At 33.3% G+C, this 12,827-nt stretch overlaps 1 protein-coding gene across 1 annotated transcript; it reads right to left on the reverse strand.

Moving 5' to 3' along the window:
* Positions 7,647 to 12,627, reverse strand: LOC105173254 (receptor-like protein 12). Its single transcript, XM_020697796.1, has 4 exons — positions 12,479 to 12,627; positions 9,961 to 10,622; positions 9,263 to 9,917; positions 7,647 to 9,044 (listed from the first exon to the last, which is right to left on the reverse strand). Exons 1-4 carry the CDS (start codon positions 12,625 to 12,627, stop codon positions 7,850 to 7,852), a joined length of 2,661 nt encoding a protein of 886 aa, XP_020553455.1. The 3' UTR covers positions 7,647 to 7,849.

A 12,827-nucleotide genomic window follows, 5' to 3' on the forward strand; every position in this document is an offset into this window, starting at 1 on the left:
TGTTGGAACCTATTCATCTATCAACTTATCAATATTTCAAAAATCGATAATATCGAGGTTAAGTATAGCGCCATATGGATGCAAGGGCTGGAGCATGGTCCTCGCCCAAGGTGTATTTTCAAGCACTCTTCTCGAATTTCTTCCTGAATTTTCTTTTAGCTTGGTTCCCACGAAAGTTGGAGTGGCATAGCGTGAAAATCCACACTTTCTCTCATCGGATGATCCTGTAGAGGATCATTGGAACATGTGCTTCCCTCCGGCGGTGGTAGTGCTAGAGTGATTTTATTGGTTTGGATATTGACTAAATCCACAATTTCGAGTTGGGAAAATGATTCTTCCAATTCTTGTAAATCTGATAAATCTCCTCTCGTCACCTCCATTATTTTATGGATCTAATGGATGCTATGATCAGATCTTATCTGGTCTTTGGCTTTGAAATCTTCGTGGTCTTCCCCTTCTGATGTAGAAGAGGTACTGTTCCAAGGGCGTCTCTGATTCAATCTTGTTTGGATTTAGATGTCTCACGATTCTCCTTTTGGTTTCTCTTCAGATTGCAATTTCTGTCTTCAGATCTGTAAGATCCTTGTGTAGATTGGGAAGGATCTTGAGGATCTCATCTACCTTCTGGTTCAAAGATTCTATTTTCATAGGTACACGAATTCACTTATGTCCATATTCATAAACTGTCTTGTGTATCTCACTCAGATCTTCGGAGATTTTTGATGTTTTTGGCTCGAGTTCTTTCTAGTCACTTCCTTTAATCATAATTTTTAGAACTGTGATTATGCAGAAATTTACCCGTTTTGCTTCTCTTGGCTGGAATTCTACCATGGACTTCAGTGGAGTGTAAATACCTCACCGCGTTCCCTAGTAGTATCGGTCGTACTTCAAAATTTCTCAGTCATTCTTGTTTTTGTTCTGGCCTAAGAAGTTTTGGGTCAATCCTCTTGGGACCATTGTCTCATTTGTCAAGAATTTTCATGAGAAATTCCCTTCTTTGTATTTTCAAAATCTAGAAATATTTTCTGTTTCATTGTAACTCGGACTTTAGTTCGGTTCCATTTTCTCTCAAAGAGTCTCCTCCATTAGTGGATAAATAATATAAATATACATTTCTTCAATAAACCTAGCTCTGATACCATTCTAGGCGAGCATGTACAAAATTATGCGTTAGGATGCACAATAATTGAAACTGTACTAAATTGATCATTTTAAAGCTAGAAAAGGGCAAAATTGTCCAAAATTTCATCTGGGGACCTGATTTAAGCAACTTTAAAAGTTACTGGATTAAATTAAAAATGCGCCAACTTATAGGACTAAATTAATCGCATGGAAACTTAAAGGATTGAAATGATCTTTCTCCCTTAGGATTATAGTATTAATTCCTTTAGTGTTTTATTGTCTTTAGTCTTGTTAGGAAATTACCTTTTTAGTACTAGTAAAATTAGGTAACTAGTAGTATATAAATAAGTGGTGTAATCACCATAGAGACATCTTTTGATGTCTCATTCTGCGGGAATGTTCCTGTGTTTTTCTATAATATTTTATTTTCTTTTAATTCTAGTTAAACACTTGGTGAATGCTTAATTCCAATGAGTTGTGAGATCTAATTTATAGTTTCTACTTTCATTCATATTGGTATTTGTGTTGTTCTCTGTGCTTTTATTATAAATAATCTGATTTATGAATGATAGGTACCGTTATTCATTGTCAAGAATATTTGCCTAGCCAATTGAACTTGCAAATCCCTAATTGTTTGTTTAGTTCAATAACTAGTGGTAACATAGCATAATTGATTATGAACAATTTTTCGATTATTTTGTGGGAAATGCACAATCTAACTTAAACAAATTATCGTAGGAATTTATTGGTTAGAATTGGACCATTCTAGTTGTTAATGCTATCGGTAAATTAAATTTTAAGATCATTTCCAACATTGTTTACTGATTAGTGGTTCTGTCAATGGAATTCCTTGACTATCGACAGGGTAAGAAAATGTGAGGTTATTAGGTCTTACCAATGACCATAATCAATTTATCTATCATGAATAATTGTCATCCTTGCACCTATGATCAATCGTGGAATTAAGCATGATTCCATCTTTAAATGGAATGTCTTTCTCATATTTTCTCTTTAAGTTTTTCTTATATTTAGTTTTATATTCAGATTTAAAACAAAATCCTCCCCATCTTTTATTTTTATTTTTATTTGAAGGAATTAATTTAAAATCTATTTTTGTGGATTCAACCCTACTTACTACATTTAACATGGAAGATCATTGTGTTCCAACTCATGTAGTTCGGTGACATCAATCGTGGTCGAGCATATGCTCTAGAGTAAAAGACTCACCTCCATTAATGAACTCCATACATGCTCGGGAAACATCTCACGGCAGATAATCGGGATTAATTTCTGCATGTACCTGACAATCGTGGCTCTTCATGCCATACATCCTCAACTCTGTCATGTCGACGTAGCAGGCAATGTTAGACGCGTATCGATCACGAAACTTAAGAACACAAATCCATTCACAAATCCTCCTCTTCTGCTCTTTTGTAATGGTATAAACCGCTTTAGGCATAGCGTTCGGTCTCCGTTTGTCCAACTCAAGCTCCGACCGATTACATATAATCTTTAAGTCCTTCCCTGCATTCAAATTATCCTTCGTCTTTTCCTTTGTGTCTATCACAGGCTGAATATATAGTTAAACACATTTTTCTCAATGTGCATGACGTCAATGTTGTGTCAGATCAGATGCGTTACCCAATATGGAAGATCACAAAAAATGGTCTTCTTCGTCGACTTGTGGTTGCTACTATAGCCAGAAGGGAGGGTCAATGGTTGTTCAACTGTAGAACTGATGTCTGCAACCCAATTGCGGATTTTCTCTCCTATAAGTCTCAGACGTGCGATCTTATATTCCATACTATTCTTTGTGAAGGCTTTCTTGTTCCTTCAGTAGAAATAATCCTCAGGGAGAAACTGTCTGTGGCAGTCAAAGTAAAACGCCTTTCTATTTTGCTGCAAATGAATGGCCGTGTATCATACAAGTTGGATGCCCCATAATATTGGCGGTACTCCATCTAGATGCCATCCCATAGGCGGGTAGGTCATTTACAGTCCACATCATCGCCGTCCGCATAATGAATGCATGGTCCATGACGTTGTTGTATGTTCGAACACCCACATGCCACAATTGCAACAACTCATCGATCAACGAATCCAAGCACGCATCGATTAGAGCTTCGTAAGAAACATGTACTCAGAACTCATGCACATACCCAGGGGGAGATTGTACGTGTAAGTATAACAGGGTAACATGAATAAGTATGACCGCACTGCGCTGTGGCACAAACCCATGCAAAGGCATTGTCTCTCGAAGCATACAATGCTATGCAGTTTCTCTCGAAGCATACAATCTTTGCAGACGTACCTTAAGAGGTAGGTACCTAAGAACAACAAACGGGGACTTCTTGTGGCGGGGATCTCGCTCCTGCACCAGCTTGTACCTAGCGTCTTCACAAAACTTGAAGTATTCCAAATCGACGTCGTCCTTCCAGTACAATATACAATTATTTTTACATGCACCAATCTTTTCAGTGGGTAAACCCAAATCTTTTATCAATTTTATTGTACTGTAGTAATCTCTCGTGGGGGGGGGGGGGGGGATAATATATTATTAGCCCATTAGGATATTCAATCATACGATTGCTCAAAATTATGACCATTTTCCTTGATAGCCACCAAACCAACAACTGTCGCCAACTGAGATTTGGTATAACCGCTCCACAAGGGTTAGTTAGCAGTGAGCACTACATTGTAAAAATGGTTTGACAATCTTGACAAATAATCATAGGGGCCACCATCGTAATAATATGAAATAGGACCGACATCAGTAGGATAGAACCTCGTACCATAATAAAACATGATCGTGGTAAGAAGAAAAATTAACCCAGCCCGGCTACATAAATGAACCATCTCCTGTGCCCAATCTATCTGTTGTTCATCAACCTAGTGGGAATAATTACCCTCCTTCTGAGCAGCCGGGGTTTGCTCCTCCTGCACTAGGAGGGACAGTCACAACATCAAAGTTCTCCTACACCCTCTTCTTGTCATGCAAAGTTCAACTATAATATTCTGGTATAAATCGCGCAAACATAAGTGATAACTGACATCATCGGGTGTTTTAAACTTTTTATTTTTGCACTTCGAGCATGGACACCTAATTTTGTCTCCATTCATATATCCATGCTAACACTTGACCCATTTTATGAAAGTTTTAACCCCATCATCAAACTCAAGTGCAAGACATGCACTCACCGGTATGTTTTTGTTATACATCCATCTCCTCAATTGTCGTAATATGATAATATAGCACTATATATTCACACACATATATAATTACGACTTATAAATTTATAAATATTATATTACACCAAGAATACATAACATATAACATCAAAATATCACAAAACTAAAATAATCAAAGTACAATTTAATTAAAAAATGTTTAAAAGTTGTTACTTGGTCAACTAACTAAAAAGATCAGCAGTTGCCAGCCCAAAAATTAAGCAATTCTACCTAATTAAGTGTATATGCACGAAAATTAGAGAGATACTGGAGTGTCTATTGTTAATAATCAATTCTAGAACAAATGAAATAAAATGGAAACAACTTACAACACACATATATGTAAGCTTTTTTGTACTGATTTTGTTACGGCCTTTGAAAACACCATTATAATGTCCGTATTTGGAACGGTCTTTATAATACACGAGGGAAAAAATGATGTCCATATTAGCATGGACTTTGTAACACATGTTCTACATAGATTTTCTCACGGTTATTTACACGGCCCTTGTAACGGCCACCCTTTCTTTCCATAGACCCTTACAAATTTAATCGTCCGTCCCAAAAATTATATGAAACTAGTAACGATCAAAAATCATTATCTATTTTTGTAATGGTCTTTCATGTTTACACCTTTGTAACAGCCTTACATACATCTTTTGGAACGACTATCAATATAAAGATTGTTGGCCATCCCTAATTTCAAAAGTAATTACAAAAATCATTACAAATTGTAACAGTAGTTAACTTGTAATGACTATTGAAACATAATTACTTAATAACAACCTCTTTAACTGTTTTAACCATTACAAATTAATGAAATTGTTATTATTTCCTATATGACGTCATCACAACTTATTCATTACAAATGTGTAACAAAGGCTGAGGCCATTACAAGTTTCCGTATTTATTTTGTAGTGTATCAATTAGTTTTCTTGTTTTTTATGATGGTATAAATATCATATAAATGTCTTCCTTCAGTTTCCTTTATGCAGTCTTTTTTTTTTTTAAATTATTATCTTTTTACCCACAAATAAATATTTAGAGCATAAATAAAAAATCACGGCCTTTGCACATAGTATTATGTGTGATATATGAATTTATTTAGTGGTTTCAAGACCACTAATATCCCTTTTGGCACATAGTAAAATTTAAGAAAAGACGAATTTGCCATGATTAAGGTTTAATAATTATATATTATTTGCAGTCTTAATCGCCTCGTTTGGGATTGTTTTCACATTGCTTTTGAAAAATATATGTTTTGGGTTTTAAAAGGTTTGGAAATATTTAGTATTATTTTTATTAAGCCATTTCAAAAGTTATTGGGTTTGAATTACAGCCTGAGCTTTTTCAATCTTACTTATGATGAGTTAAATATTTTATCCACTTTATTATAATTTATTTTTGATTTAACAGAATTAAAATAAAAGTTTTAAGATAAATTATATTTTGTTATCTGAGTATACCTATTTTTGCATTTTGTCATTTAAATATTTTTGTATGTCAATTTATCATCTCAATTTCACGACCATATATATCAATTTTTGGTCGATTTTTCTGTTTAAAAAACATCTTATGCAGTGTACATCTGATATACAAAAGACAAGTTCTTTTTTCCCAAATGAATGTAACACTGCATGTGATACCTTTTTAGCATAAGAATTGATCGCAAAATTATCATACAGTAAAACCTCTATAAATTAATAATCTTGGGACCATGAAATTTTATTAATTTAGAGAGATATTAATTTATCGATAAATTAATATTTTATTAATTAAAAGAGAGACTTTTTAAATTCAGCAAATTTAGTACATATGTATTAAAAATAAATGAATTCATATATGTTTCATTGATTATATTCATGCATCAATCAATTCTTTGTAACTAATTAAATATATTTATGTATAATATCAATTCATTGTATACAATTAACTATTATATTCATAGACGCATGTATCAATTCATTGAAATTACTTAAATATACATGTTTACATTAATTCGTTGCACTTCAATAACTATTATAGCTAATTAAATATATTCATACATGATGAATGAAATATATACTATATAAATCTCAATATGAAAATAAAATAATTCATAACAACCCACCATGTCTTATCATCTAAAAGGCATCGTAAAATCATTCATGAATGATCAAATGCATAAAGCATTACAAACTTCATATTTTAGTAAATTACCATAATATTTATAATTGTAATATATATGAATTATTAATTTAGAGTTATAATGGGACCTAGTATTTATAAAGGAATTTTCTGAAAAATTATTATCTTATTATCTTATCGAATTTTATGATTTTTTACAAAGGCCCAAGTCGGGACCGGAAGATTTTATTATTTTAGAGAGTTTATTAATTTATAGAGTATTAATTTATAGAAGTTTTACTGTATATGGTAACTTACAAAGTTTGTCAAGTTGAGATTGTAAGTTGACACAATAAAAAGGTTAAATGACAGAATGTAAAAATAGATATAGTTCAAATAGTAAAATATAATTTATCTTATAACTTATTTAAAAGATGAGAAATTAAAGCGAGATACAAAGATAAAAATAATGGATTAATTTATTTTTTAGTTTTTATATAATTGAATAAATAATAAAAATTATTATATTTTCCACCAACACATAAAGATTTAGTGCATAAAAAAAATCACGACCCTTTACATGCATGCGAATTTATGGCATTTCCGTTTAATTACTACTAGTCACACACATAGGTTGTCATTGTCGTTGTCGTTTTCGCCTGCACGGCTGCAACTTATATTGAGAGGGAAACCATATAGCATTGTGTTTTCTTGGAAGGAATCTGTTGAAAATATTTGAAATTGAGATACCTTGAAAGATGAAAAAAAATACAAGTTATATTTGGTATCATTAACAAGAAAATTCCCTTGTGATGATTTATATCATTTACAGTATTAGCCATCATTTTACGAGTCATTATTTTTCTTATTATTGTGAACCAATAAATATCTTATAAATATCTACATCCAATTTCCCATATGCAGTCTTTTTGCAAGAAAAGAAAAATTAGTATCTCTTTCAGCCACAAATAATGATTTAGAGCATCAATAGAAACCACCCTTTTATCAAAATATTGATTTATGGCATTTTGGTTTATTACTACTAATCACGTACCTTGATTTTAAGGCTATCACTAAAATATTTGTACAGTGACTGAGCAGTGTGTTGGATAAGATTATTAGCCTATCCCAAAGTAATTTTATTCTTGATCGCTCTATCGTGGGTAATATTCTGCTAGTCCAGGAACTCTTTACTGGTTATAATCAGCAGTGTCTTCCACCAAAATAATGATTTATGGCATTTTGGTTGATTACTGCTAATCTCATACCTTGATTTTAACATAAAAATTCAGTAATCTAAGAAAATATACTCAGGAAAAATCTCCTTTTTTATTCATTGCATGAATATGATACATAGCATTTATGGCTAATTTCCTTACTCTGTTGTATAGTTTCAGCATTGGCGTCTTCTATTTGTTCTTCCTCTGTGTCCTTTTCTCCTGTTTTTGGCGTTAAATATCTTTTGAAAAGCTTGCTCAGTCTGATCATTGAACTTGTGTCTGAAGCTTTGACTAGAGAAAAGCATCCAGAGAATGCTTCCTAAGCCGACAACATACCCAAGTGCAACAGATACATATTCCCAATTGATGGCCTCGTCCTCTTGATGTGGATTAGGTGGTGGCACGTCGTCTTCTTCCACTGCATGCCTGCAACTTATGTTGAAAGGGAAACCACATAGCCCTATGTTTCCTTGGAAGGAATCTGTTGAAAATGTTTGAAACTGAGGACCACTTGGGATTGGCCCGATCAACTGATTGTGGGATAGATTCAAGACTGCAAGGAATGTGAGGCGTGTAAGCTCTTTTGGTATTTCCCCTGTTAGCTGGTTGGTTGAGAGGTCGACCGACTCAATATACGTCAACTTACCCAGTGATTTTGGAATTGTTCCTACGAAAGTATTGTGGGATAAGTTGAGAATGTGAAGAGATCTAAGATCACCGATTGCATCTGGTATCTCCCCTTGGAAATTATTGCAAGAGAAATCAATGGCTGTAAAGATTGTCAAAATCTTCACCAACTCCAGTTCCACTCCTTTGACGATTACTTTCACTGTGCCCTGGTAGTATTCACCAAATACAAAATCTGCATAGTAATGAATGTAGTCACTTTCCAGGCGTGCATCCTTTTCTTGCATCATTCCCCGGAAGCTCTTTGTGTACAGATAACCAGTGAAATTGTTAGAAGCGATATCAATGATTTGGAGATCTGTCCAGCTTCTGCTACATCTCACTTGTCCATGAAATCTGTTGGAGCGCAAGACGAGGACACGCAAGCTAGATGGCAGCATGCATGGGAAACCATCATCGATGTTGTTGTTTCCGACATTCAAGATCTGTAACGATTTGCAATTGGCTAGGGACACTGGGAGCCTCCCTTCTAAATAGTTCTGACTCATATCCAAAATTTCTAGACGACAATAGACAGAAAATGTATCCGGTATATGGCCATTGATGTTGTTTCCCCCAAGTTTCAACACCGCAAGTTGCTCAACTTTTTCCACCAAACAAGGCGGTATGCTCCCGCTCAATTTATTGGAGGACAAGTCAAGAACTTCAAGTTCAGTAGCATTGCAAAAGGATGTCGGAATGCTTTAGTTAGGCTATTGTTTGCAATAGACAAGTAACCAAGATTGGTAATGGAGTCTCCAATGTTAAGTGGAATGGACTTTTCAAATTTGTTATTGGAGTAATCTATATAGTTAGCATGTTGGGGTATAGGGGGCAACTCACCCTGGAGTAGGTTTGAGTGTAAGTCCAGATGTATAAGTGAACTAGGAAAGTGATATGGCTTCTGAAGACTAACCAACATATCCGAAGAAAGATCCAAACCGATAAGTGTTCCATTTCCAATTTCCCAAATCCAATTAGGTACTTCCCCAATTATCCGGTTGTTTGAGAGGTTCAACAACCTCAGGTTGTGTTGGTTTGTAAGATCAGGAAAATTATGTAGGTTGCAAGAAGCTAGGGATAACGAGAATAGCTGGGGAAACCTCGACAAATTTGTATTAGTGATGCTTGTGTCAATAGATAAATTGTTGTACGAAAGGTCTAGCTCCACAAGATTATGTAGCCTTTGCAACTTTCCTAATTGAACTGTGCCATTGAAGAAGTTGTAAGAAAGTTTAAGAGTTTCAAGCCTTTCTAGTGTGAAAAATGACTTGGGAATTTGCCCTTCCAGTTTATTACGGCTTAAATCTAGCGCAACTATGTGAGGAAAATGTAAAGTTGAAAATTCATAGACTCGACCACTTAACTGGTTGTTGGAAAGTCTAAGTATTCGTAGTGAAGGAAGACTAAAGAGAGACTTGGGGATGCTCCCACTAAGTGAATTATCACTAAGGTCTACTCGTTGAAGGTTCTTGGACATGTAAAATGATGGGATTGAACCGGTGAAGAAGTTCCTGGATAAGTCCACATAAATTAGCCCAGTTAGAAATCGTGGATGGAATAGGTCCAGTGAAGCTGCAATTGGACATCATTATTTTGGATAACATGCTAAGATTACCAATAGAATTTGGTAATGGGCCTGAGAAGTTAGTATCTAGAAGCAACAAAGTCCTAAGAGATGCATTTTGATGAAATTGTAGTATGGAGCCAGTGAGTAACTGATTGAAGGATAAATCAAGATTCTCTAGGGTAGGTAATTGGAAGATCATATTAGGGAATGAACCTCTTAAATCACATCCACTGAGAGACAAGGTAGTCGGATGTGAGAAGTTAGCGAAGAAATTAAGAACTGCTGACGACATCTGCACGCCATCGAGATAAAGCTCTCTTAGCCCGGTTAGATTCTGAAGAAGCATCTTCAAATTCGGATTCTCAATTTCTAGACCGTTATATAAGAGATCGAGAGTGACCAATCTCCTCATTAGTGAAACTTCAATTGGAACCTGTCCACCAAAACCAGCATCTGATAAATTCAAATGCGTCAAATGTTTAAGGTTTAGAATCCCACCTGGAATCTGAGCTCTAAAGTTATTCTCAGCCAAGTTTAGCTTCTCCAGGTACCGAAAGCCAGAAAGACTTGACATGTTATGAATCCCACCCGAAATTCCCTCCCCATCGAGCTGCAAACTGATCACATGCCCCACACCATCACATTCCACACCGACCCAGTTGTAACAATCTTGAGTCTGATTCCAGAGCACCAGTTTTCGTGATCGAGTGCTATTGAATATAAGATCATTCCTCAGTTGAAGCAAGAAATTTCTCTAATCCTGCAGGCATTGGCTGTAAGCATTTTGAATAAAACAATTAGTTATGCAAAATATTGAAAGTATGCAGATGAAGCAGAAGAAACACTGAGAATACAAAGAAATTCCCATAGTGAAGGAAGGCTGCACCAATATGAGTCAGTGGCAGGTGGCTTTAAATTAACTTCTATTTTTCTTACACGCCGACGACTTTCAAAGTCTTTGTATGGCATTACCGTTGATTACTGCTAATCACATACCTTGACTGAACTTGGGACCAATAATTAAGTCAAGTCAATATTCTTCATCTACCCATTTTCTTAACCTTTTTACACTCCACTTCCAAAATATCATACTTAATTAATATTTTGTCATGATTTCTAGCTATAGTTAAAAACTATCATGGTTTTAATTTAGTTATGTTTAATATTTTGGCCGCCACTTGTTATTTTTTACTATAAGAATTTCTTTAGTTATTTAGTTATCCAACTTTGGCCACAAACTAATGATGGGAAAATTTATGTTAATATATACAATAAATAGATTTAAAATTATAATGATATTTATGCAAATAATTTTTAGGCTCTACTTCACTTTTCCGAAATTAATTATTATTTGATCTAAAATATATTAATATTTGAGCACAAACTATAAAAAATAAATTTTATTTTTTGAATAAAAGTATTAGATAATTTTTATTAAATAATAAATTAAGTCTTAAGTTATAATTATTTACATTCGTGATACATTGTAGAAAGTATTAATTTTGTTTTAAATAGAATTTTTATTATAAATTGTCTAAAAGTATTTTAATAAATTTTGACCATAAAATAAAGAAATAAATTTTAATTTTATTTCTAGAATATAACTCGAATGTAAGTAATTTTAATTTAAACATTAATTTATTATTTAATTAAAAAATTATCTAATATTTTTACACAAAAATAAATTTTTACTTTTTATAGTTTGTGCTCAAATATTAATATATATATTTAGACTAAATGATAATTTAATTTTAAAAATAATGAAATAGGTCCTAAAAATTATCTGAAATAAAAATAATTATAATTTTATAACTATTTATTATATATATTAAAATAAAATTTTATTAATATTTTTAATTTTGTAAAAAATAAAAAAAAAATCTTGTAGTTTGTGATGAAAATCGGTCAAAATATTTTTTTCCTTTTAATGGTACAAAAAAATACATTTTGGTGTTTGTACCATTAAATAGTATTTCTGAAGTCAAAATCAGTCTCACATGAGCTAATAGGAGTTAACGGCTGTTAATGGCTACGTGTGGATACATGGCCTCGGTCGTTAACTTGGATCAAAAAGGCGTGTTTTGTATCTTATGGTATCAAAAGCGACACTCTCAATAATTGTGGTATTAAAAATGAGAATAATCTTTTTTTAATATGATAAAAAAAAATTATGCCCTCATATAAAGTTGCATATCTAAAAAACACAATAAACATAATAATGAGAGTCTCTTTCGGCTTGACTGAGCTTGGAACCAGTAATTAAGTCAAGTCAATATGCTTCATGTACCCATTTTCTTAACCTTTTTACACTCCATTTTGATTTAGAGATTTCGGACTATTGAATATCAGTCACGCACAATTGACAGGTACTTATTTATTAATATATAGGATCAATAATTTATTTTTTATGAGAAAATTATAATAGGCAATGCGAAAGAATTAAAAAAATATAAATATTTTAAATTATTCATACTTTTACAATATAAAAGTTATGTAACAAACTAGATATACAAATAGATAGATCTTAAATATTTGAATTAATATTTTGCATCTAGTTATTAAATACTTTTGTGTTGTTTCATGAGTTGGATCACGAGGTTTTCGAATGATTGTCTCGATCACCCATTCGCATGAGAGGTGTTGCCCCTGATATCCCGCAGCCCGCAGGGCAACCTTGCACGTCACACGGAGCCTCTCGGCAGTCTCGACGCCCATTGGGAGTTTCAATTATAAAACATTGGGAGTTTCGATTATATTTAAAAAGACTCTAAAAAAATATTTACTTCAATAAAAATTGTATCGGTTTTCTACACCATCTTGATTTTAGATGTCTTGTACTGTTGAAATCCAATTTCTTCTTAAATACTATTAGAGGTACTATTTTTAGCTTCTGCCTTAAAAAAACTACTTTGACA

Source organism: Sesamum indicum, linkage group LG11 (assembly GCF_000512975.1).
Source record: "Sesamum indicum cultivar Zhongzhi No. 13 linkage group LG11, S_indicum_v1.0, whole genome shotgun sequence".
Taxonomy (NCBI): domain Eukaryota; kingdom Viridiplantae; phylum Streptophyta; class Magnoliopsida; order Lamiales; family Pedaliaceae; genus Sesamum; species Sesamum indicum.